The following is a 27,335-nucleotide window of genomic DNA, read 5'->3' as shown; positions in this document are numbered from 1 at the left end:
AGCTGGGGCGCTGCTAGGCAGGCCCAAGCGAGCCGGAACTGAGGAATGCGTAGTCCTGAGTTGCTTTATTTGGGAATCGTACTTGTTTTACTGAATTGGAACATGAAAAGCAAACTGAACTGAACTTCTAGGCTGCAGCTTAAGTATAGGCAGAATATTTTGACACCTACATTGTACAGGTAAATATCCTGCGACCATCACTTGTTGAGTCAGCTCCTCCATCTGAAATACAAATCGATAGCTGCCTTTGGCTGTAGAATTTCTCTCTCTTGCTGTCTGAGCGATGCATATAATAGTCACCTGATTTCTGGATCAGGAAAAAATATCATTTGTACTGCTCTGTTTTTCTTTTCCAGTAGATTGTGATGTTGCTTTGCTGAAGTTTCCAAGAACCTCTTCTCAGTTCTTTCCAGTGAGAATACCAGCAGTATGTACGTTTCTTAACAGTGGTATACCAATGATCCTGCAGCCTCGTTCATGGCTAAACTGTGGGGCTGGTCCCAGCAGTGTAGATATTTTTTTTTTAAATGTCAGAAAATAGAAGACAGAAAGATAGTGGCTCTAAGGAGGTTGGAAAGAAAATAAAATATATAATTCTAGAAATGATATCATTTTTGTAGATACTACTATGTGTATTGAAATACCCAGCAATGAGGCTAACAACAAATTTTCCAAACAGGTTATGTTAGCAAAATACAGCATTCATGTAAATATTTTATATGCTTTTGAAGTTGGGATTTACTAGCCTCTTAAATCTTTATAAGCATCTCTCTTCAATTACACTAGTGTAGATTTGCAGACTAACTTACTGCTGAGAAAAGGCAGTGTTGCCAATACAACAGCTACAGTAATGACACAGGCTGGTGAGTTTCTTCTTTATGTATGAAAACCAAGATAGTCACAGCAAACTCTGCTTGAACAGTTCATTTCACCTGGACCTTGCCTAGTGCTTCCTCAAGAGCTAAGGGAATTTGCCTTTTTGCTGAAGGAAGTGCAGGAACATAAATATGTATATGGAAAAATATTGATTTTTTTCAGAGGTGCATTTTATTTGTGCATGAATTGTAGTCATGTTATGCACTTTGAATTCAGAACAACGAGCTTAAGGATTTTTTGCATTATCTTCTCAGGTTTTTACCGATATTAGCTTCAGATTCCTGGGAGAATCTAATGGCACTTTATATCTGCCTGTTCATCATCATCTCTTCTGTTATTATTATTAAAGTTATTATTGTTATTGTTGTTGTTGTCCACTGAGCATCTCTTGTTTTGGGTTACACGAAGCACTGTGTTAGGGAGGGTGTATGGTCATGTGTATGGCAGTGCCATAGTGACTTAAAAAACACAACATCAGACTGGACATATTTGCACAAGCAGAACAGAAACTTTATTATGTAGGTTCTTTCCTAAGGAAACTATATAGCTACTGGCAGAAAACAAGCTTGTCATCTCTGACCCATAGAGCCAAATGATCGTGTAAAAAGGGAGAGCAAATTTAAGGAAAGACATCAAGCTGTTGCACATTCTTGGATTACATTCTTGTGATTTGGTGAAAGTAAAAGGAAATTTCTTTCAGCATTAGCCAATGTGCAGATCGCACTGCTTTTATATGGTGTCATATGCAAGAGGGGATTCAGTATTTCTTTACGGGAGTCTCCTTTCACGAGTAGAAATAGGTTTTCCATCATCTTCCATGCTCATGCGAACTCTTCCACTGCTCAGATATGCTGCTGTAGGAGAAAAAAAAAAAATTCAGCTAGGGGAAAAAAAAATGCACTGCTAACACACTGAAGAGCTGTGCAATGGGTTTGGTTTTTTTGTTTGTTTCCTCACAAGATCTTTTTCACATATCAAAGGGGGAACTGCCTTTACATCTTATCTGCTCTCCCTACTGGTCCACATCCAGTAAATCTTAAGAGTGCACATCACATGTTGGATTTGGATGTATCTTGTATGTTGTGTGAGTCAGCAGAGGAACTTAGGAATCTTTGGGAGATTTCGGTGTTTTAGAATCCCATGAGGAGTTCATGCAATCATTTTTGCAAGCTACTGGTTTCAAAAGTGCACGTAAAATAGGATAAAGTACTATATTTTTGTCTCTAAATGATAAAGAATGTGGTCATTGCAGAGAGAATGTAATAATCTGTGTTAGTAAGAAGAAATCCTAAGCAAAAAAGATAGGCTTATTTAATCTTATTTTGTCAATTCATTTCAGCCCCTCTTTGAATCAAAATTTTTCTTACCATCCTTAGGGTTCACTCCTGACATCCTGTAGAAAAGAAGAAATATTTGATTAATGGCCATGACTGACCCTGTCCACTGAAACCATTGATCCATTTGGGAACCACTGTGTGTGAATAGCCATGATTTCACATTGCTTCTCTCAATGGGTTGTTTCTCAGGTGTGTTGTTACTAGTGTTATTGTTAAGGTGCTTTCTGCTTACGAAGGCCACTCCTACGTACTCGATAGGAAATATGAACAGCAGTCAGACCAGTTCTTGGTCTTTTTATGTCTCTATATACTTCTCTTCTCAAAATGTCATAATCTAGAAACAATATAAGGAGCTGATTCCTCCTCAGAAATCAAAAGTAATTGCATGTGTAGATCAGATATGAGAAATGGGCACTAAAATGTAGACTTTACTAAAGTAAGCTGTGGTCTGTACCAAGTTCTTTTCTAGTTGGGAGTACTGGTATATGATGATGAATATTTTTACCTCTGTGCACAAGTGTAGAAAAACAAGAGCTAAAGAAATACTGAGAACAGGTTTTTACAGGTTGTTTCAGGCTAAAGGCTATTATTCCAGTGCAACAAGAGGATTATGTAAGACATACATATGGTGCCTGGTGCCTTCTACAATTCATTGGAGTCAAAATGGTTGCATTTATATTTTCAAATCATCAGCACAATTGATCTGGAGATTTAACCTGAGTTATAGCAACACCTGGGATTTTCCGGGCATCTGTTTCGCCAGTAGGCTGCGTATGCAGTGAATGTAAGTTAGTAATCTGGAGTCAGTTTAGCAACCACAAATTACTGCTTTACAATGTGTCATGTTATTAACCTTATCTAATCATCATAGGATTTGTATATAGTAACGTACTGAGAGTCCTGGCCCTCCAGCAACTGGCGGTATGTGGCGATTTCCTGCTCCAGGCGACTTTTGATGTCCATGAGCATTCTGTACTCCTGGTTCTGACGCTCCATGTCGCATCGAAGTTCACCCAATTGCTCCTCAACGCTGGTGATGAGGGCCTGAATCTGTGCCAGCTGTGCGCAGTATCGTCCTTCTGTATCTCGCAAGTTGGCTTCCAGTCCAGCTTTCTAGAGCGGAATAACGTCCGAATAGGTTAGCATGCAGATTTGTCCCACAGAGGGGGAGTCTTAAGGAGAGGCAAGATAGAGAGGGAGGAAGGAGAAGGTGTGCTAGTAGTGACTTGTGATGTGCTTGGGACAGCTCCATACCATGCTGAGCTGTGACTGGAGCTCAATCTCCAGGCCCTGGACCGTGCGTCTCAGTTCTGTGATCTCCGATTTGCTGGTCTGTATCTGTTGTGTATGGGTGGCCACTTCGCGGTTCAGCTCATCAGTCTGAAAGAAAACAACAACTGTAAAATCATATACATATCATATAAAAAAAATTTCAATTATTTTGAGAAAGGGAGAGCCCATCCCATCTGCTGGGGTAGTAATAATGAGGCAACACATCAGTTTGCTGTTTATTGGCATAACTATACCTGAGTGAAGAACCAGGCCTCAGCGTCTTTACGGTTCTTCTCAGCCAGAGCTTCATACTGTTCCCTCATCTCAGAGAGAATTCTGGTCAGGTCGATGCCAGGAGCCGCATCCATTTCCACGTTGACTGTTCCACTTAGCTGATTTGAATACTCTTTCATTTCCTGCATGGGCAGAAAGCAGAGGGCACAAAAAAGATTAGTCTCTCTCTTCTCATACACTTTCTGCCATCAGCAATCCGTGCAGTGGTACGCAGTACTTTTATTATCAAGCATCATAGGTGGAACACACATAAAAACGTTCATCAAATTTTATCTCTCATCACACATGCTTTTCCAGTCTCTGTATACTCACACACAACACACACATATTTACATGCAACTTATATGTATGTTTCTTTTACTCAGCTTAACTTATCTCAGTGACCTGTCATGTGCTTAGGAGTGTCAAACTGAAACTAATAGGTCTGAACAGTTTGGAATCAGAAAAATGCTTCTCAGGACACACTTTGGATTCTTTTAATATTACAGTTTTCTTCTTATTAAGCTGTAATGTTGTCATTCCGGTTTTTTTGTTTGGATTTCCCCTTCCCCACCCGAGAGGCATAAATTCCAAAGGGAAGTAATTTTCTCTCTGCACTGTTATGGACTCTCACCTCCTCATGGTTCTTCTTTAGATAAGCCAGCTCCTCCTTCAGTGTTTCAATCTGCATCTCCAGGTCAGCTCTGGACAGAGTCAGCTCATCCAGGACTCTGCGCAGACCGTTGATGTCAGACTCTACGCTCTGGCGCAGGAACAACTCATTCTCATATCTGCAGTTTAAAAAAGAAACAAGCACTGGAATGTGTACGAGTTTGTACTCAGTAGAGCTATAAAACGATGAAATTTTATACTGAATGTAGGAGGACCAGTGGGCTATAAATGAAAACATATATATTGAAAAAGAAGCGTAAAGGGAGTAAAGATCTTTTTTTCCAACATCCTACTATGACATATGAAAGTACACGCATTGCCATCTGATTTTATTCTTGAGGAGTACATGACATTTCACTTTGCAGAACCTAATAATGATTATCAGCATCAATAGAAAAGTTCTCACACAGGACAGTCCGTTTGCGGTGTCCTCTCAAATTTGGTGTGAAGAAAAGCACAGATTGCCCATTTCTGCCTAGGACACTAGAGGAGAAAATATAAAGCTGCAGGTACATCACTGCAAGATAAATCAGTTGTGCAAGTATCTTTATCATCTTTTCAGCAGTGTCTGATGTACTGCTGAGTCCATGAGCCGAATAAGCCCCAAATTACTCTTTGTCTTTCTTTTCTAAATTTCAGACTCTCTGAGAGAGAACTACTGCAACCCAACAGCGATCTCTTCACACCACTGTTCCTTTCAAGTGAAAATCCCAACCTATTCCTGTCCTCTTTTCCGCTGTGATTTAGGCTAGTAAAAATAGTTAAGAGCATCGCTAAAAAATTAAGACATGAACTGTAATTTATTATGTAAACAGCTCAGTGATCTGGATGCTGTGTTCTATCAGGTTTATATTCCGAACCGATCCTTCATCAAATTGATTCAGTTTGCCACGGTTTTTTTCAACAGAAGTTATCAGGAAAAATACCTATCCATAATTTCAAGATGTGTCCTTCAGTGACTGAAGAACTTTATTTTCTAGATAAAAAGTAATACTAAAGTTCAGAAAACTGTTTTGAGAGCGAGAGACAAGGAGAGAGATGACAAATGTGCTCCAGGTAAACTTACTTCAGTCTGAAGTCATCTGCAGCCAGCCTGGCATTGTCAATCTCCAAAATGACTCTGGAATTGTCAATAGTGGCTGCAAGGATCTGGCAATTAAGAAACAGAAAAAGCTTCCTGTGAATAATGGTGAGATATCATGGTCCTGAGTACATAGTAGGTAGTTATTGAGGCTGTAAAACATCAAAGAACGTAGAAAAAAATGGACCTCTGTTGTGATGTCACTAGTTAAATACGCTTTTTGGATTGCAATAGTCATTTCAATTTGTTATGTTGCTCTTTGGTCACACTGTAATTCTTACAGCTTTTATAGAGGAAAACCAAAAACGCTAAGCTCTTTTTCACATACTGTACGCAAACCAGAGCGCTGAGATACCTTTGTGTAAAACAAATTAGAAACATAATTAGAAAATACATTTGTACAACACCTGATCTTATCTGTAGCTAGAAGAATTATTTTTTCAGCCTTTGAAGCCTACCTATCGCATTCTTTACTATTTGATTACTGAATAAATATATTGATAATTCTAAACACATTTTGCCATGTTTTGCTAACTTTTAGTGCAATAATTTTAATTTCAACAAACGTCACATTTTCAGGATAACATATTTGCTTTTTAAATTAAGATAAAGCTACTCTCTTCTGCTAGAATGCTCATAATCACAAGATATTTGGGGTTGGGGATTTCCATATTTATTTTGTAATTATTTTAGTTTATTTTAAAGAAATGGAATATGCAGTTCCACAATTCTAATGCATTCTTATAATAATACCTCTACATATGAATGTCATACCTTGTCTCGGAGATCCTCAATTATCTTGTAATAATTACTGTAGTCCCGAGCTGGGCTGGTGGGAGCTTGCTTCTGATACCAGTCTCGGATTTTAACTTCTAAATCCGAATTTGCCTCTTCCAGTGCTCGTACCTTGTCCAGGTACGAAGCCAGACGGTCATTCAGATTCTGCATAGTTATCTTTTCATTTCCAGAGAGAAGGCCATCACCACCACCAAAGCCACCACCAACGTCAAAACCTCCACCAAAGCCAGCCCCTCCACCAAAGCCAGCTCCTCCACCAAAGCCAGCTCCTCCACCAAAGCCACAGGCTGCACCACCACCAAAGCCACTGTAGCCCCCTCCATAACCACTACCATAACCAGAACACAAGCCGCCACCACCATATCCACCTCCTACAGAGGAGACATACCTAGCTGAAGAGATGGAAACACCCCTGCCACCAGATCCTCCATGTATGCTTGGAGCTCGGCAGGTTCCTCCTGTTCGGATGGAGGAAAGGCGAGAGCTGTTGGTTCCACCACCCCCAAAGCCACCACCATAGGTAGAAGAAGAGCTTTGCATGAAGGAAGTAGCCATAGCTGCAGCACAAGGAGGTGCTAATGTCAGTTATTGAGCTTGGTGTAGAAGAGGAAAGTACGTGCCTTCACTGCCCCAGTGCTTCTTTTATATCCTCAAGATAGGGTGTTAGGAGACAAACCCAACCTGCAGCCCTCCCTCCAAAAGTTCTCCTCCCTAGAGGTGAGGCCAATTATGATGACATTCCTCACAAAGAGAGCTGGCTGTGCATCTCAGGGGCTAGGGCTTGGGTTTTCTTTTTTAATTAAATAAAAGGGATGATTCAGATGAGTGTTTTTTCTTCAGGCTATAGTTCTGAAACATGGAGTTTACTTGTCTGACATTTAAGAATGGAAAAACAAAGTGAGTTCAACCACACCCACTTACCCATTTACAGCAATCACCATGGTTATTTTAAGAACATCGACTTTTTCTAAAAATGCAGTTTAAGTAAAATTCTCCTTTCATTGAAAAATGTGCAGTCATCTGTTCATCTCACCATTATTTCTTCTTTTCTATCCATTTTTTTTCCAATTAAAAATTTGGAATTGAATTTGCTATGTTCTTATTCCTCTTCTTTGCTTGGAACTAGTATTTAGATTTTGGAGTCTGAACTTTTAGTACAAAAAGCGTATCATCATAGCATTGCATGAGGAGCAATTAGCATACACCAATGTACAAGGAAGAGCGGGCATGGTTCATATACTAATGCTGGTGAAATACTCAAGAGGGGTAATACAAGATTGAAATAATTCAATTAAAAGAAGAAATGTGGGAGGACTAAGTTCCTGTTACTTTTGGAAAACATAAACAAATTTGGTTTAAGATGAAACTGTTCAGATAGCAATTAACGTGTTTAATGCCAATATGCACTATGAAATGAAGTAATTCTTGCAAACAAGATTTGAGAAGCACTTAGAAGAGTCATCTTAATCCTTCATTTATAGTGAAGTGGGAGTCTGAAACACCAGTATTTTTCAAATCTAATAATTTGCTAGTGAAATTCAAAAGGCAGTAATTCAGTAATACAGCTCTGTTCAATACTTATGGGATATTATGGGAAACCAGATTTGGAAGATTTTTAAGGAAGTATTAACTGCTTGTTTACCCTGCTGGGGTGTGTCACTGGGGATAATGTGTGTGTAGAGAGTGTGGCAACAGCGTGGAGTTTGAAGAAAGAGCCCCATTCTTTTTGCACAACAAAGTGACATTCTTCAGATGAAGGCCACAAGTTGCAGTTGAGAAGTAGGGGTATGGTAAGACAATAAATTGGTACCGAGGCGCATAATGGTTTAAGGAAACTGAGGGTTGAGAGGAGGGAGAAAAGCAGGGACCAAGTGAAGATGGGAGGAACCTTCTCTGGTGTCTAGTTCAGAACCACCAAAATTATTTTAAAATAAAACTTTGAAATAAAGAAGAAAAATTATATGTTTGCTAACAACGCAATAAGGAGAGCGTTGTTTTTAGCACAGTTTTTGATAGTACTTATCAACAGAAAATGACCTTAGAATTCAGGATGGGTGATTCAGATAAACTGAGGCTCATACCAGTTGTTGGAATAAACTGAGGGGTTTTCTGAAATTTACAGTTGAGACTTTAATGCAGCCTCAGGGAAATGCGCAGCCTTTTTACTAGGAACCATGTGTACTTGGGAGGAAAGAAACATCAAAAATCTAGCTGTGATACGCAGCTTAACAGCCTGGTTCTGAGAATGTCCACTCATTCTTCAGCTGATTAGAAAAGACAGGGTGTTTCACAGTTGTGGAAACATGTTTCAAACTGAACCTGGACCTTTGCCACAGCAGTTCAGTTTTGCTGTTGGGCAGATTAATGGTTCTGCGTAGTTTGCCAAATCTGTGTATCTCCAAGAGTTAGTATCTCGGGAAACAAGTTTAGACAAACTCTACTAAAGATAAAAAAGTCTTTAAGACCCCTGTAATGTAAATATCCTGAGGTGTGCATGCTGCTAGAGTCTGTTTAACTCTGAGTGATCCCACAATAAGCACGATCAAATTCCATTTTTAAAAAAATCTAGCAAAATCACTTCTAGAAAACACCATAAACTTTAACAGGAAACTTTGGGGATTTTTCATTCAGTCTTCTTTCACTCAGTCTTTATAACTTCTTTGGAAGCTTGCTGGTGAAATACACTTTGCTGCTTTTTACAGTGCCCTGTGCGTTATTCTAGATTGTTATCAGATGAACACTTATAAAAACCAGGTAGCAGATATAAAGCCGTTTCTTTCCTGTAGAATATTTACCATTGGGAAAAACAAAAATAAATCAAGCAGACAATACAGATTATGTCCTATAACATAATTCAGGAAACCATAGTGGTGGGGATTCTGAGGCTTTTTCAATTTTCTGATAACCATCAAACTCAGATCCTTAGAGTGTGTCTCCCATGATTAAAAGCTTGTAAATGCAGCGTGCAGCATTTGCAGACCTGAGGCTTATCCCTGCCTTCATCTTCGCTATTTGTTCTTTCGTATTAAACAACTACTTCTAAATAGTTCCTAATATTTTACTAGAAATTGCCAGTACTATTTTCAAACCAAAGGAGAATCCAAGGAAAGGTGCCTCAACAAAGCACTGTGAAGTTTGGGGGTGGTTGGTTATGGATCATTTATTTGCATCTTGCTTCAGTTGCTGTGCTTCACAGGTATTTTCCTAAAGAGAAAAAAACTTCACTTTTGAGAGCTTACTTGTGAACATTGGCTCTTCTGGTGAGAGAGAAACGGTAAATACGTCTGTACCTCCTCATGGAGAGCAGACTGCTGGCAAATGCTTGTGTGTATTCAGAATTCACTCACTCATGGTATTTATTTGTATAGATATTGTTGTTTTATTACTGTCTCCAGGTTGAAGACTTCTATATCAAAACCTAAATGCATTATATCATTTTATAATAGACTACATAAGGCAAAGCTTGCTTTGGTGAAAAATTAGATACAATTTGGTATTTACATTAGTAAAAGTTTAGAAATCAAAAGTGTTTTGTTGAATCTAATTTCATATCTGAATTTGAACAAGTATGTGAAAATCATCTGTCTTTAGCTCAGTTCTAGAACTAGGTATAATTCTACATACAGTCCTATTCTTCTTTTCAATTATTATTTCTGCATTTTAGCTATGTTCTATCTATCATTAAAAAAAAATGGTTACATTTCTCTAAATTCATGAGGTTTGGAATGCTTCCAGATTCGGGAAGCCCCTCTTAGGGCTTTAAAGGAACATCTCAAATAGGTGCTCTCTGTACCGGTAGGGATCTGTGTTCCTCTGTGCATTCTTCATTTAGCTCTTTTCTGCAGCTGGAATGTGAACTTCAATCTACAAAATTTTCTCCTTATAGTCTATACAAGGAAACTGAAGCTGATCCCCTGCTGAGGTAAAAAGAAATGCTATTTCAAGCTTATGCCTTTATTCTGTTCTCACTACCTTCACTCTAAGATTTCTTATCCAATGTCTTGACACACAGTTTCATCCTTTGCACAGTACTCAGCATTGTACTTGTGGTGCGTAAGCTCCTTGGCTTGTCATGCTTCCACAGAGCTTTCCTGGAAGACATTCCCTGACATGTCTATGCTGTGCAGACTCTTTTATTACTTCTGTTAGGGGATTAATGGAGTTGACACACTTTAGCCTCTCCTTTCAGGAGGACAGAGAGTTGCATTCAAGAAGCAGCTTGTTTATCATCTCAGTCTTTGCTGATAAAACCATCACACAGATCTTACATACCTTTAGAAAACACTTTTTTTCTGAACCATATTTTAAAATTACAGTCTCTGAGTGATTTTATATTAAACATTTCACCAGAAATCCTTTGTTACTCAAAAGTATGGGACAAAATAAATAAAATTATAAACTAAAATTCAAATTAGGCTATAAAAACAAGAATTCTAGCCTTTTCAAGATTCTTTCAAATCTCTGAAACCCCCAATTTCTTTAGCAGGGTTTATGAGTTAATTCAATTCTTGGCACTTTTAACCTCTTAAACACTCTTTTAAACTGTTAACCTTTTAAACATCTTTTTTCCTAAACATGCATTTAATTCAGTCTTTGAAAAGAAAACTTTTTGGTCAAAATATACATTTGCAAACTGTCCTTACAACTTATAGTTTGCATTCTTGCAGCACGAGAATTTCTTGTCAGACTTTCACATTTACAGCTATACAACACAAGAAACCTGCACCAGTAATCTCATACTTTGACTGGTTTTGTCACAAGAACTTGCTCTCAGGGAAAGGGATTTGTTAAGATTAAAAAACAGGCCTGGAGTTGTTTGTTCTTTCATCTGGGAAGGATTCCAGGTCTAACAGTTGTAGGGAATAAATTTGGTACAAAGCATTTATTAGAAAGTGTGTCAGCACTCAGGAACAGCCTGTACTGGAGCACTTAATGCAGAAGAGCTTTCTTCTCCTTGCTCTTCCAAAAGCAGACACTGTATAAATGGGTGAGCTTCTGAAGAACCACCTGCATCTCGTGTGTGCCAGTGCTTTTCATGCCACTTGCTCCCTTTTGATTCTGCACTTGTTTCCACCAGAGCACCTTAGTCCCCCTGTTCTTCCCATCTTGTCCTCCTCTCTGTATCTCTTTGCTGATTCTTACTTCCCATGACTGTGTTTCTTTCCTGTCATAGTTTTTCCCTGTCATAGTGAAGCCACTGCCTAATGCTATCATGCTAGAGTTCCAGAGGCTAAGCTGGGATTGTCAGTGTCAGTACTTGACAACTAATGTTGGCAGCTCACCTGAGTCACTGCTGAACCAAAACCAAGCACCAGCGCCTCTTGAATTGAAGAGGATTGCCCAACCTTGATAGAGGAGGTCCATAGCTTTGGGATGCTCCTTGCTATGCGAACACTCCATTAATCTGTTATGAACATCTAGTTATGAACAAGGGTGAAATAATTATTCCCTCCCAAGTCCAAGGAGAGAAGTGCTGAAGGATTTGATGATGTCTCTCTGAAACACAGGCTGCAAGGTGATCTACTCTATGGGAGTGCAGTATTGGGGTACTTTTAGTCTGGGCATACTGTACTTTCAATTTCACCCTCAGTTGACTAGCTAACTATGTGCCTTTTGTGATAGTGGGAATGTGACAGTTAGGCTATAGCCATGATTTTCTTTTAGCACAAACCCTGAAAAAATTTCCTTGGCTGTAAGCTTGCAGAGGGATGGTTGGAAATGAAATTACTGATTTCTGGAGGCCTGAACTAAAAGTGATTACATTTAGAATTTCAGCTAGGATAATATCCTTTCAATGGCATGAGAATGAAGGTGTCTAAAATCGGTGCTAAAGGTTTGTTACCTCTGTATGAACTGGGAAAGTGAGTGAAGGAATCTCACAACAGTTTCTCACTCCTATTTGTTTCTGTAGAAGTTATCTTCAAGCCAATTTAACAGCTTTATATTTTACCCTAACAAAACGTCTCCCAGCTCTTGCTTCTTACCAGAATTGCTTAACTTCTCACTCTTATTGCTCTTCAGAGTGCACAGCCGTTGTAGTTAGAAACATAAGCCACTCTTGTATTCCCCACTCTGAGGGGCTGAGCATGCTGTTGCCTCCATATTCAGAGCTCCTGCCAGCAAGCGGAGCTAGAAGAAATCAGAGATGGAGCTCAAGCCACCCACCCACAGACACTGTGAGCATTAACCTGTCGGGGAGGCTGGCTAGCTATTTCCTGCTAGATTAAAGCCAAACTTCAGTAACAATATCACAATAACCCAAAAGAAGCTAAGATTGCAAGATGATCATCTTTATTAGAGTAGATACAGCAATTCAGTACATGAAAGAACTAGAAATAATCGAAAAACTAACCCAATTCGCAAATTAATCACCACTAAATGGATGAATCTACGTAAACTTTGTGTGGCCAAGAATTTTCTGTGCTTTAAGATAGCCATTTCCAGCAGTTTAGTGATTCCTCTCTGTTTCAACTCCTGTGTGGTCTGCTTTTTCACATGTTGAAGATGGCTCTTGGAGGACTTTCAGTACTATTTTCCATCTGCCAGCTTGTCTACAATAATATGGAGAGAAAGAACAGCAATTACTTAAGCATAACACACATGAGACCACTCTGCAATGGGTGCTGAGCTTAGTTTGTGTCTCATCTCTCATTCCCTTCTCTCAGAAGTTTTCTTCTTCATAGCATTGATTTGAATCATACATCACTTTTACAATACAGCTGACCTTTAAAAGCTCAAGGCAAGTTTTGCTTGCATGTTCATGCAATTCCCCTGAGCTGGCCAAGCTTAAATTTCTTGTATCCTTTCATCTGGGGCAATGATTACGCATTTTGTGCTTCACTTAGCCTTTACTGTAGCATAGTCTGGGATTTTTTCCTGATGTCTAACATCTTTTCATGACTGAAATTTAATAAATTCTATCCAGAGTCATCATTTGTTACTTATTAGATTTTTCTTCTGTGACACAAATCAGTGCAGCAGCCCAGTCTCTAGAATGGACACAACTACCATAATGTATGTATATTTCCTTTTAGAAAATAAAACTTCTTTGACTCCTAAAGGTTTCCTGAAAGAGAAAGAATTCTTACCGGCAATTCCAGAAAGGGAGCCAAACATCCTGTAGAACAAAGAGATAACAGTTGAAAGGAGAGGCAACACATCAAGTGCTGTGTGAGATAAGACTGTATGAAAGCAAATTCTTTATCAGGTGCATTTTGTATATAGTCCGAGAAGAGATGGTCATCTCCTTCCTCTCCCTCTCAGCTCAGGAGAGGGAATTGTTGTAGGAAATATACTTTTAAGCCACTGCTGTGGGAAAAGACAATTATGGAAAAGAAGGAATAGAGGAAATCAGACCCTTTCAACTCCTACCTCATTTTTTTGTTCCAGGCTATGAGAAATTTTCCTCCTTGAGGCTATATGTGAAATGACAGATAGCTGTGCTCCCATGTGGGTGGTCCACTTAATGGCTGTCTGAAAATAGCTAGCTTGTCTGCCTTCTCTTCAGAATATTTTCTTCTACACTGATTCCTATGAGGCAAGAGCTATTTAACTGGTAACAGGAAGTTTGTGGGAATTTGGTGTTAATCCTTATAGTCTATAGAACATTACTCACTGCACTATGTTTCCTGAATGTCAAGCGGCTAATGATTAGTTGCCACTTTAACTGTTAGTTGCATTTAATCTCTTGTACTGCTTGTCAGTTTGCCTTTTGTTTAGAAACTCTTTGAGATATTCACTTAATGTAAATGGGAATGGTAACATTTCTAGCTCCACCATGGTCCAGAAAAATTAATTTGTTAAATATTTTAGAACCCCAGGAGTGTTTGAAGTTGTGTTTACTGTGGGGCTGTGGCAAATGAGCACCATGGCATGGTCAAACTTTATGAGGCTAAGCACAAAGGTTTTCTGCAGTGAGCAGAGTTACTTACTGGGACTCCTGGCCTTCCAGGAGTTGACGGTAAGTAGCGATCTCTTGCTCCAGTCGAGTCTTGATATCCATGAGGATCTTGTATTCACTGTTCTGGCGCTCCATATCAGCTCGGAGCTCAGCCAGCTGTGCCTCGATGCTGCCAATCAGGCCCTGGATCTGCGCCAGCTGGGCACCGTAACGCCCTTCCGTGTCTGCCAGGGTGCTTTCCAGCGCGGCTTTCTGAGAGCAGAGAGGTTGGAGGGGAAACCACAAAAAGGTTGCTGCCAGATGCAAGACTCCTTGTAGGGAGGGGAATATGTACCCATTTCAGTGTGGGGGTTCACGCAGTGCAAATTTTAACGTACCATGTTGAGCTGGGACTGAAGTTCTATTTCCAGCCCTTGGAGGGTGCGTCTCAGGTCAGTGACTTCGGACTTGCTGCTCTGCAGTTGTTCAGTATTGACAGCAACTTCACGGTTCAGCTCTTCAGTCTGAAACAGGGAAAACATTATGTGAGAAACATGGGGCCTCTAAGCAGAGGTCATAAGGCTTTCACAGCAGTTTTCTGTGTGTTTTAATAATTATTTTGTTTCTTTCACAGATTTTTTTGGTTAGTATTTGTATAGTATGGAGTTTTTTCTACCTTGTTGTGGAACCAGGCCTCAGCATCCTTCCTGTTCTTCTCAGCCATGTGTTCATACTGGTCTCTCATATCAGCCAGGATCTTGGACAGGTCAATGCCTGGAGCAGAGTCCAGTTCAACACTGACTTGGCCAGCTACTTGCCCTCCCAGGGCACTCATTTCCTATGTGGACATGGCAGAGGAAGACAAAAGAGAGTACAATCATAAACTGAAAACATTATGAACCTTCCGTTCTTTCTTCAAGGGCTAAGGTCTGACTGACTCCCCTTAAATACTTGCAGGGGATATCTTTAGTTTCCCAATCTATACAGAAATCTTTTCTTCACTGTTGGAGAGCCCAGGACAGTCCTGAGGGACTCCACATTTCCACACACTGTTTTTCTAATGTCACTTTCAAACATGTTTCTTGGGGCTTTTTCACCTCCTCATGATTTTTCTTTAGGTAAGCCAGCTCCTCCTTTAAGTTTTCAATCTGCAGCTCCAGGTCTGTTCTAGCCAGGGTGAGCTCATCCAGGACCCTGCGCAGGCCACTGATGTCGGCCTCCACGCTCATGCGAAGAGCTTGCTCTGTTTCAAACCTTAAAAAGGCAAAACAAAACTATTCAGGTTAGCTGATTAAGCCGGCCCACCATGAAACACATTATTTGCTATAAATCTATCTGGGTTTGTAGGATTTATGATGTAGCAAACACTGTCCAGCATTAAACTTTTCTTCACATATTTTACAAGATATAAAATTTTCCATGGTGCACGTAGTGCTTTCAGCAAATACATAAAGGGCTGAACTGCAACGACAGGATCAAACTAGTGTTCATACAGAGATTTTATAGGCATTCCTTTCTTTTTTTCACAGCCACTGCCCTTTGGCTCAACAAGGATTTTTGCCTGCTCAAGAGACCTTTTTCCTTTCAGAAATTACTCACTTGGTTTTGAAGTCGTCAGCAGCCAGCCTGGCATTGTCAAACTGCAAGACAATCTTCGAGTTGTTGATAGTGGCATCGAGGATCTACAAACAATGAGAATTCATTGCTGAGGCTGAAACAACTATGTTATCTTCTTTCCTGATCTGAATATAAAAGAGTTAAGATTCTAGTTCATCTGTAGCTACACCAAATATAAGTGTATTTTACTTGGTCTCAGTTGGATAAGTATCAATGATCTATAGCAATTATGTAGCACAGATTTATCACAGTACTTTTGCCATGATTGTCAGTTATGGATTGGTCCTCTTACTCTTGTCTGGCATATGAAGTGGCTTTTAGCTAGAAGTCCCACAGTGAGACAAAACTACGTGCTGACTTGGAGGGAGAGGACTTTGGTGAGCCAGGGGGTAGGTGATGTTTTAGGACTCCACCAGGGGGATGGAACACCTCTTCTATGAAGAAAGGCTGAGAGAGTTGGGGTTTTCAGCCTGGAGGGGAGACGGCTTCAGGGAGACCTTATTGCAGCCTTTCAGTACTTAAAGGGGGCTTAGAAAAAAGATGGCAGCAAACTTTTCAGCAGGGCCTGTTGCGACAGGACAAGGGGGAACGGCTTTAAACTAAAGGGGGGTAGATTTAGACTAGATATAAGGAAGAAATTTTTTATGCTGAGGGTGGTGAGACACTGGCACAGGTTGCCCAGAGAGGTGGTGGATGCCCCATCCCTGGAAACATTCCAGGTCAGGTTGGACGGGGCTCTGAGCAACCTGATCTAGTTGAAGATGTCCCTGCCCACGGCAGGGGGGTTGGACTAGATGAGCTTTAGAGGTCCCTTCCAACCCAAACTATTCTATGATTCTATGATTCTATGATTCTATGATTCTATGACTGAGGCAAGAAGCCTATTTCCTGGAGAGATGCAAAGTCTGCAGACCCCTGTTGGCAGAATTTATTCTCATGCATTTTCTTAACAGTGGGAAGTGATTACAAGCTCTGTATGATTTTAAAATAAATGACATGTTTGTGTTTGTAAACAATATGGGTTCATACTGCATTTGTATAGTCTTTGAACACATTTTTGTTTCCTAGAATATCCAGGATAGTGTTTATTGATTCTTCTAATGCATCATGAAAGCCCCTGAAGGAAATTTTGTTTATTTAGAAGTAATCCCTGTTAATTTTTACCTAGAAAGCATGTCTTTTTTGCCTGCCACTTTTAAAACTCAAAAGGTCATCCACAAAAACAGCTGAAACAACATTTTGTCTTCCCCTAACTAAGGGGAGTAAAGACAGGAGGGAAAAGTACTAAAAGGAGAAAATCTAATTGCCAGTTCTGCCTTTACTGGAGCTCAGTTTTTGAAATCAGTAGAGAATGTGAATGGGTTGAAGCAAGGAGAAAGTAAACTGTGTGGGAGCGGTCATGAACTGCAAGCTGAACTGTGAAAACTAAACCTCAAGTTTTCTTTCATTTATTTACATAGCTTAATCTGCTACTACCTGTGTTTTCCAGGGTGTGTATCATCTCAGAGTAATCTGTTATCAGGTACCCATGGGCTGTTGGGGCAAATCCTGCATTTATATATGGGATTGATTACTTCATGTCTGCTACTTCCTTCTTCCATAAGCCAAATGTTTCAGCACTCTTATTTCAATTCCAAGCTTAAGTAAGTGAAATGTGAAAGAAAAATAAATGTATGGTGATGAAATGTTGAGCTGCTATCTGACTGTTTTGTACATTCTCTTAGCTAACATTTTAAAAAGTAGATAATTCCATACTGATAATTTTCTCTATCCACCCCGCCCAATCATTACATATTCATTTCATCTTCCTCTCCTTTTAATAAACTGCAATGCCTTCTGGGTGTTTTCCTAGTGAAGTTTTTCTCTTTCGGTTTTTATGCTTCCTTCTTAAATACAAATCTAAGAAGATTTTTAATAAATATTAACACCTACCTTGTCCCGAAGGTCTTCGATAGTCTTGTAATAAGGACTGTAGTCCCGAGCTGGGCCTGGTCCTTGTTTTTGGTACCAGTCTTGGATTTTAGTTTCAAGATCAGAGTTTGCCTCTTCCAGCGCACGCACTTTGTCCAGGTAAGATGCGAGGCGTTCGTTCAGGCTTTGCATAGTTGCCTTTTCATTTCCTGAGAGGAGGCCATCACCACTACCCAAACCACCACCATAACCACCACTAAAGCTGCTGCTAAAACTACTTCCATATCCACCACCCAGGCCGCTTCCTAGGCCAGAAGAGACAAATCTAGCAGAAGACACTGACACACCCCTGCCACCAGATCCCCCATGGATGCTTGGAGCCCTAAAGCAACCTCCACCAAAACGGACCGAGGAGCCAGGAGGTCCCCCTGCCACAGAAGAGGTAATTTGCCTGAAGCTGTAACTGGCCATGGTAAGAAATACCAAGGACCTAACCCAAGCTGCAGCTCACACGGTTTGTGATCCTGAGGCAGGAGTGTGTGCTCCTTTCCCCCACCCCCCCTCTTTTATGTCTGTGACAATGGGAGTTGTCTCCAGGATGTGTTATCTGAGACCTGTGAAATTTATCAGCCTTAAGCCTTCTGCCAACACAGCAATTCCTCTTATTGGTCAGTTGCTATGAAGTGGGCTGTGTTTCTTTCCCAAATACCTTCATGCACAGGAGCCGATTCCCTCCCCCTGACCGTTGCCTCGTGAAGCAAAAGGTGGGATTCAGAGGAGGCGTCACCCTGCTGAGGGGAGCATTCATAAATCTAGTTATAGTTTACCTGCATGGAAACAAAAGGACTGGGAGCACACAGCCCTGCTGCAGCCAACGCTGCGTCCATAGCGAAGTCACACGACAACTTTCTTCATGTGATCGCAGGAAGGAGTTTTAATACAGAGTGATTAAGTTAGTAATTGGTAGACTGATAACAGAGCTTGAAAGGAGGCCAAATGGTGAACAATATGTATGGACCTTGACAAAACAGGTTCCCACCCCTCTGTTCTCCTTATTTCCCTTGAGAAAAATTATTCTTTCAGAAGTAACATTTTCACTGTTTCTTTCTTTGCTCTCAGTTCCTTTTGGGCTGACAGTAGAAGAGAGGGTCTGACAGAGAATGTCTTGTCTGAAAGAGTCTGGTTTTCTACAGAAACAAGAATCCTTTTCAAGGAACCGTAGCTGTATTTGTAGCAGAGATAAGCATTAAACTTCCCTGAGTCCCTGCGGAGTGAGCAACAACAGAAACAAGTGCCTGATTATGCATTTAGTCCTTTCATTGCTACTGAGAGAGAGAAGTAAACGGAAGAAACATAATCACTTAGTCTTCTGGTCTGAGATTCATGTTTAAGTTCAACACTTAAAATGTTTAAGTCCTCTGTTATCCAAGATGCATTTTCAAAAGCAATGTTGCTTTTGTTACTGCAAGCTCCTCCATGAGCATGCCTAACATGCAGATGGATATTTACATCTTTTCTTCCATTCTCTTTCTTTCACTTGCCACCCCTCACTCCCTCCAAACCTCTGGGACTCTCCAGGAGAACTGCTTTACAGAAAGAGAGAGTAAGCTGGCCTACTGCCATTTGCAGCTTTCAGGGAGCAACCAGGCCTCGGCAGAAATTCTGCCACCACCAAGTGCTTCCACTAAACAGAACCTTTGGAGCACAAGATGCATGCGGTGATGTTTCAATGAGAAATCCATTTAATACCAAAATAAAGAATTAAAGATAAGCCAAATGAAATGCGTACTCTGTGTGAGGGCCTGTCTGGTCTTTCTATACCAATAAAAAAATGCATCAGGTATTTTAGACCACGCATTAGTGCTGTACTCACTTTGTACAAAGAGAAATGTCAAACTGCAGGGCAAATATAGGGAGGGTAAAAGAACAAATATACAAACTGGAAGCTGGCCAAGGCACCTGTATCAACAGCCCCATTGGTTCTGTATCTAATTATGAGGCTGTATCATAAAGAGGAATTCTGCAGTGACTCAGGTACAGAATATATCACTTGATATATGCAATATATGTACCATACATTACCTGACTGTGATGCCATAGCCTAGGGGCATCACAGTGGAGTTCTTTTCTTTCTGTAGAGACTACTGCATTCACACAGCTCTTTAACTTGCACAGTAAAACTGTACAGCCGTTCCTAAGAGATATGGAGGACACTTCTGTCTGCCACAGACACGCTGGTCATTCCTTCTGTAGATCTGAATGTCCTGTTCAGCCCTGGGTAGGAAAAACCTGCCCAACAGGTAACTGTTCCAAGTCCTGTGGATAGGTGAAATAGTAGTATGAGAAAGTTACTGTCTGCCTGCAGACAAAAAGAAAGCTACAGAAGAACAGTTATTTTATTGTTAAATATTGAAGTCCATAGGTAGAGCATAAAGAACTAAGTCCATGTGCTTTTCTTCACTGAACAGAAATGCAAGAAGCTTAAAGGAGAACAAATACCAGTGTATTCTGATTTGTCTCCTGCTGCAATGAGAGAGGAACATCCTTCCCTCTAGGTACTCCTTCATCATTCCCTAGACTCGCATGTCAGGTCCTCAAAGCAGTGTATTTTGGAGTTTAGCAAAAGAAAATGCACATTTATGATGCTGCATAATATTTTATGATCCAATTAATGAAAATTGGAGTCTGGAAGGCCTCTACGTTCCCTCTGAAACCCCTTGAGTAAAAGCAGCAGTCATCATACATTATACTGTGAGAATATTGGTATGTACTGCAAGCAGGTTAGGTTTGCTTCAGCATACAGGGAAAAATTTCCCCAAAGAATGAATTGCAATTCTTCATGGCAGTTTGGAAGTACATCTGAAAGTGTCAGGAGAGGAAAAGCTTGGGAGATACTTTCAAATGGAGTAACTATTTAATCTTATTTATACCACCAAATATATCATAAGCTTCTAGTAGCAAATCAGTCCCTCGGGCAGCATTTTTACTAAAACTGCATTCTAAGTTTCCAGAAAGGTTTTGGTTTTCTTTTAACTTTACATCTCTCTTTTACCTCAATGGCTGCGTGTGTTTGTTTTTGTTGGGACTCGCTTAAGGTGATAACATGTACTTAAATGCTTGGAAAAGCCTTTAGTATGGCAAAGTATTTGCTCAAGAAAGAAGGTGCTTTTATCATTCTGCATAGGTCTTTTTTTCTCCCACTACAATAAACTTAATTTATTGTAGGGTCAGCTTTTCCCTAAAGGAAGTATAAGGAATGGTCAACAAAAGGAATTTCCTTTATCTGCAACTTATCTGAGGGTAAGGGAGACACATTTATTAAAGTGAAGTCATCCAGTAGACTGGTGGAAACAGTCCACGCCCAAGCTCCTGGCTGAGAGCTGGTTCTGCTTTGCCTTTGTCTACTCTGCTTTACTAGTCACTACTGCTTTATAAAATTGTTCATATTGTTTCAGGGCATTTGTATTAATTGTCCTGTAAACCATTTTTTATTGCCCTGAGTGGCACTGGCATATACTTCACTCTTCTCACATCCTGCTAAATTTGTTTCCAGGGATTGCTAATGCAATTACAATTAAATGAACTCTGTAAACATTTTAACCTATGTTATTGGTGCCTGCAATTCCACAGATGCTTCTATGGACAAATGAGGAAAGTCAGGTTATTATTCTGAATTTACCTTTTAAATCTTTAAGTGTTTGTCCCTTCTGATAATTCTTCCTTTCTACCTCTGCTTCCATCAGTGAAAATGTGCTTCTCGACTCTTGTGTGTGCATATTTTTGGTCTTCATCTTTTCTCTTGCTCATCAAAACTTTGGCCACCCCACCCTACTGATCATGTCATATGCCCTCCTAAAATCACAACTTTGTATGATTTTCTCTCCTATTGAAGATCATAGGCATGAAACATTTGAATCTCTTTAATTCAAACACAAAAATTTCTATTTTTTCTCTAAACTTCCTTGTGGGAAGAACCAATGCTAACAAGAACTGATCTGCAGCTGGTACTGAAATGACTGTGTTGAATGTCTGCCTAAGATACAATTTTTAGCTTTCTTGCTTTTATATCCCATCATTAATCATTTTTTTTTAATCCTCACAAACCTTGCATTGCCACATATTCACTGAATGTGCCAACAGATTCAAAGACAAGAATATTTATGTGCTGAAAAGGCAGGTCCTAGCACATGCATACACAGATGCTAACAGTTTAAAAAGAGGGTAGATAAGAGCAGAGAGCAACACTGATAACTTTCTCAAAATTATTGTTTTTGCAAAGTAGAGGGAACGTGATTTGGTGAAGAGAAATGCATGTGGGTGCCCCGATTTCTGCATTGAAAGACATGAGAAATAAGGTCACATAAGGGTTCAATTTTAAAAGAAATTACAAGAGTAAGACGCGGGACAACTCATTTTTATTCAGGGGTCTAGTTCTTTCATGGCGGAAAAGAAACGATGATTCAGTGATTTGAGCTGAACTTTAAAGATAGGGATCCCTGTTCAGCTACAGGCTGCTTTAGTGATATCAGGACATATAATTTAATTTCTCAATGTTTCTAATTTATATAACATTTGAATAAGCTAGTATGAGGAAAATACATAAAAGATCATGAAGAACTCAAACATTTCAGTAACTGGGAGCAATGTAAATACTTGGCAAATACTTGAAACTGGTTGTGGTGTGTACTTTTGGAAATACCTCATTATTGTATCTGTTTCCCTAGAAACATAAATAGCTTTAAACTCTTGACTTCTCTATCAATCCAGAACGATAATGATAATGCACATCAGGGAGCAAAGTACCTGAGAGAGGAAAATAAAGTAGATTTTCTTATAGTATGATTAAAAATTGTGTGGGAAGAAAGGATCAGTTGGGACACCAAGCCCTAATGAGTGAAAGACAAGTCACTGGATATATTTTTACACTTCCTTTAGCCTGTTATCTGGTGGGTAAATCTCAGCAAGGTATGATGGCACTGGAAACTATTATTAAGAGTCAAGTGTCTAACTGACGGGAGGATGTGTTCCAAAAGTCAGGTTTCTGCAGGCAGCAGCAGTAAGCACTGCCAAAACCTAATAGAGTAAACCTGTCCCAGGCTTCAGAGGAACCAAGTACACGTTGAATGCTTGCCGTGTCAGCTGCAGTTCTGCAATGATTCATGCTGAAGGAGGAGGCCTAGAGCTATTCAGAGGGCATTTTCCCATAGGCCACATGGAAAATTCCTACCCCCCAAAAAAAAATCACAGACTTGGTAGAAACACAGAGTAGATGGGTTTCATAGCACAGAGAGAGACGAGCTATTTTATTCTGTTCATGTCTGTAAAACATTTGGAGAGCATATTTGTATTTGTACTGTTTATGTTTATGTGCTCTTATATTTATATGCATATGTTTATATATTTGTATTTATATACTTATACATTTTTATTTCTCTTGCTAATTTTATAAGAATATATTCTGATCATAGTGACAAGCCACAGCTTCCAATAAGGGTAGAGATTTTACTGTGCAAGCATTAAACACATGTTCTTCATCAAATTAGAAAACAAGGAGCTCTCTTTGTACCCTGCTGATGGATCCTGTCAACTGGATTTGGGCTTTCCTGATCCTACAGGTGGTTTCATACTGGTTTTTGCTTGAGATAAATTCTCAGAGTCCCCAGATCTCTGTTAGGCTCAGTGAGAAAATCAAACTCTGTTTGCTCTATGAGAGCAAGTCCTGTAGCCACTAGTTTGAAGAGCTACTGCCAGGGAAGCATTTTTAAAACAGCTTGTTCTCATAGCAACTATCAGCTCACAGGGAAACACGTTCTGCAGCCTTAGTTTTGTCTGCCCAGAATGACTGCATACCTTTAGGGAAGGAAAAGGGTATTTCTAATTACTCTAAGTTTGCTGCATTTTCAAAAAGAAGTAGTTTATAGGCAAATTTCACAGTATTTGTGTGTACCAGGTAGGTTACCTTCCTGGACAGTCCTGGCTATTAACTGTAACTGACTACTAACTGGCTGTAACTGGCTACTAACTATTAACTGAGAACCATGGTTTTCCACCAGCCTCTGACACTTGTATTCAGCTTTAAATCTTCTTTTCATTAAACACTGAGGTCTGCACCAACTGTCTAGATATTTTGGGCAGACCACCACCACCAAATCAAGCTGACTGAAATACTTGCTGAGGGCCTTTTCACTCTTTTCTAATGGGTTCAGCTTTAATAACTAATAAAAACTGTAAGATTCTGGTGACATGATTTCTAATAGCATTTTCAACACAAAGAAGTTGTCAGCATTAGTTTAAAATGTTTGCGTGTGTAATCACTATGAGCTTTTTGGTACTGCCGTAATTTTTGACAGTCTGACATCAGGTTGTGGGAAAGAACTGAACTAAGATTAGAAATGTTGTAAGAAAATGTTGATTAATAAGGCTGTAAGTGCCTTTGATCCACAGTCACACTCCTGCTGCCAGGGCTGTTTAAGCACAGGAGTGCATGCCAGTGGAAAGGTGTTCCCTGCAGCCAGTCTTTGCAACGCATCTCTGAGCGTGAGTTCATAAATAGTGGGTTATTAGGAGTAATTGCAGTGTGCATGAACTTCTCTTTAGGCAGTACTAAATAAGTTATGAAAGTCAGCTCCAGTGCACCTGAAATTGCATGTTCACTGAGAGAGATGCATGTTCAACCGTGAGAGAGCATTTGCCCTTAATGTCTGTCATAGTGTCAAAATACTTAAAGAAATTCAGAAGTTTGTTGGGATTGCCACTCCAAAATGTTATGTATTACATGAAACTTAATAGAAATATGTTACTTGGAATACAGAAAGAAAGGATTTTCCTGCAGGAATTTTTGTTCTTGCTTAACTTGACTGCTATTATTTTTCAGGATTATGGTAGGCTGGTAAATGTGAGAAATATCACAAAAGTAGCTTCCTTTCATCTGATTTTTTATCAGAGGCACAGTGAATCACAGATTTTCCTTTTTCATTACTTGAGACAGTGGTGGGGGCCAAGAGGGAAGTCTACCTTGCAAAAGGCTGTCTGAAGTGAAAGGGCCCGGCCAGGCTGCAGGCAGCAGGCGCTGTCTCAGTGATACCATTTCCTTGTAGCCAAGAGTGCAAGAGACTTTGGAACGAGTGTGCACAAAGCTGCAAGACTTAGAAGCAAGGGGCTGTTGTACCTGTCCATACTTGACAGCTGCCTTTGCAAACGAAAACATTTGTTGTGGATCTAGATCCTGCAGGAACATGGCAGTCCTGCAGCATGAAGCCCCTCAGAGAATTCAGTCCACTAATTTCTGGTTCTTGTTTTGGATTCTTCTCTATCCAGCTATTTCCCCCTCTTATCTTCATCTAACCTCCTGAAAATGTTATATTATGCAGGTGGAGATGATTAATTTCCAGAATTAAGAAACTCAAACACACCCGAAGATTATAATGCACAATACCTTTGGTTGCCTTTGGAAATAACAGTACAAAATGTGAGCATCTCCACAGTCCCCCCTACAGGCCTGTTTTTTAAACACAGCACCATTTCATTGAACCTCATTCTTAATAAAATTCTTCTCCTCTTCACTTGGTAATACCAGGCTCCCTGTCTGTCTGTGGCAGCCACTGTTGCTACTAAATGAGTTGAAAACAGAGACGAAACAACTTCAGCGCTAATTAAACACATGCAAGAACAATCCAGGAGGTTTTGACTTAATCTGCATTTGCTGATTTCATGTGGAATTACCTCAAAACCTTTAGGCAGAATTATGTGAAACAGATACTTCCTCTCTTTCTCTTCCTTGTCCTTTGTAAAGAATTAATTTCCAACGTTTTTACTCTTTATCTGTTAATTTGGTTTATTACCCAATCTGGTATCACAACGTTACCCCTGTGAAAACTGTATTTATTTTATTATTATTTAAGCTGTTCTTTCCTTGGCCTAACCGTTTCCCAGGTCTGAGCCTTGAATTTAATTTTGAGACTGTATTGAACAGCTTCTGTCACAAACCCTATTGTATATTTTCTGAATTTGCCACTAGAGGATGCTGTGCAAACCGACACGCTGTATGGACTGACATGCTGCATTGTCAGCTTCAAAAAAAGCCTATCCCTTGTGCCGAACTGTAGGACATATTTCTGCTGTGTGGTTAGCCAAAGGAACAGAACTATACTGCACCACAAAAGAGCAGAGTACGGTATTCCCTTGTGTTGACACTGCAAATGTAGACTGATTTCAGCTCACCCCATCTTGTTTTGATGGGCTTTGATATTACGATGGACAAATTATGCTTGGGTAAGTCCTGCCTAATAACTCCATCCAGCAAAGTCAAAGGAAAGGCAGAGGCGGGTGTGCTCGGCTCAGCGGTGGACGCAGCCTCAGTTCATTACTGTTAAAATGCCCTGCAGAGACTGAGGGCAGCACACCCGGCACCGAGGTTTCTCCCCTTGCCCACTTAAGACTTGAGACCGCAGAAGAGAAACGGGAGACGTGAGAATGTTCCTGACAGACAGCCCAGAAAACAATTGGCTCCTTTCTGGGATCAGAAACATTCTTTCTATTTAAACTGTCGTCAAATAAGGTATTTCATCCCAAAATCCATTATAGCTGGCTAATGCTGAGGTTTAGACCTTTTTTTTGAGGTAGTCTGCTCTGGTTGATATGAGAAGTAAAATGGAGCATAAGGCAGAACATGAGTCTCTGTTAGCTTGTACAGGAGCATGAGAGTCCTGTTGTGACTCAAGGGAGAGGTATTTTTGCTTTGACTTTACAAATCTCCTTTGTTTTCTAGGGAAATAGTTTCTCTGACTCCTCTCTCTCTTCTGCTGTGCTGAGGATTCGGCTTTGGATTGTAACATGTAGACAGTTTGGTGCCTTTTAAAATAATACATTGTTATCCAAAAAGGTGATATTTTACCTGTCCTGAATCTGTTTGCAAACCAAAGTGCAAGTGAAAAGCTATTTGACAAAATAAAAAATGTTAGTGATATGTGTGCTGTTCAGAGAACAATGAAGGCTTGTGAGACTCACCCTTATTTGTTACAGGGCAGCAGTTGAATCACTCACCTGATATGCGGTAGACCCTGTTCAGCTACTTTCTCAGCCCATTGCAAATCAAAGACTGAAATACAGATTTGTAAGTTTTAAATGAATGAGGTATGACACCAATTTTTCTTCCTCTAACGTAAGTGTGTTACATGAAGTGGAGCAGTTTTAGTAAGAAAGATTGAACCGTGCTGCCACCCCTCCATCCTCCACCCATCCATCCAGAACGCTGTACAACCATGGAGCTAGGAATACTGTCTTATGAAATAAGAGTACACACTTCTTTTGTTTTGAACCATCAGATAAAACACCTGAGCCCAGATCTTCCAACATGTCAGGAGGAATAATCCTATCCATTGAACTTTGTGTTATAAGGAGAACTTCTTTGCATACTCATCACTCATTTCCTGATCTAATCCTTTGCTTTTATTGAACAAGATTAGATAGAGCCCTAATCTAAAAGTTGGGAGAGAGGGCTGCCTGAATATCATTGTTGTCTCATTCAGTGACCCAAAGGCAAATGGTTTTGATCTGCCAAAATTTTCATGAAATTTTGGGTTTAATTAATCCTGATTGTTTCAGTTCAGCTGCTGAACTG

At 40.0% G+C, this 27,335-nt stretch overlaps 2 protein-coding genes across 3 annotated transcripts; both read right to left on the bottom strand.

Moving 5' to 3' along the window:
- Window positions 1-1,362: 1,362 nt before the first annotated feature.
- On the bottom strand, window positions 1,363-6,923 carry LOC143169297 (keratin, type I cytoskeletal 19-like). 2 transcript variants are annotated; one of them, XM_076356597.1, is made up of 8 exons: window positions 6,286-6,921; window positions 5,497-5,579; window positions 4,393-4,549; window positions 3,740-3,901; window positions 3,468-3,593; window positions 3,106-3,326; window positions 2,244-2,269; window positions 1,363-1,730 (listed from the first exon to the last, which is right to left on the bottom strand). In XM_076356597.1, exons 1-8 carry the CDS (start codon window positions 6,862-6,864, stop codon window positions 1,645-1,647), a joined length of 1,440 nt encoding a protein of 479 aa, XP_076212712.1. In that variant the 5' UTR covers window positions 6,865-6,921; the 3' UTR covers window positions 1,363-1,644. The 2 variants fall into 2 exon arrangements, with proteins under 2 accessions (XP_076212712.1, XP_076212713.1); XM_076356598.1 differs by lacking the exon at window positions 2,244-2,269 and having other exon boundaries at window positions 6,286-6,923.
- Window positions 6,924-12,584: 5,661 nt separating this feature from the next.
- LOC143169569 (keratin, type I cytoskeletal 19) lies at window positions 12,585-18,286 on the bottom strand. The gene is made up of 8 exons (XM_076357016.1): window positions 17,738-18,286; window positions 15,788-15,870; window positions 15,286-15,442; window positions 14,865-15,026; window positions 14,587-14,712; window positions 14,241-14,461; window positions 13,398-13,426; window positions 12,585-12,860 (listed from the first exon to the last, which is right to left on the bottom strand). Exons 1-8 carry the CDS (start codon window positions 18,185-18,187, stop codon window positions 12,838-12,840), a joined length of 1,251 nt encoding a protein of 416 aa, XP_076213131.1. The 5' UTR covers window positions 18,188-18,286; the 3' UTR covers window positions 12,585-12,837.
- Window positions 18,287-27,335: the final 9,049 nt, after the last annotated feature.

The sequence above is a fragment of the Aptenodytes patagonicus genome, chromosome 20 (assembly GCF_965638725.1).
Source record: "Aptenodytes patagonicus chromosome 20, bAptPat1.pri.cur, whole genome shotgun sequence".
In the NCBI taxonomy this organism is placed as follows: Eukaryota; Metazoa; Chordata; class Aves; order Sphenisciformes; family Spheniscidae; genus Aptenodytes; species Aptenodytes patagonicus.
Note: the sequence above shows the minus strand (reverse complement) of the source record. Positions and strands in the feature narration are given on the sequence as shown.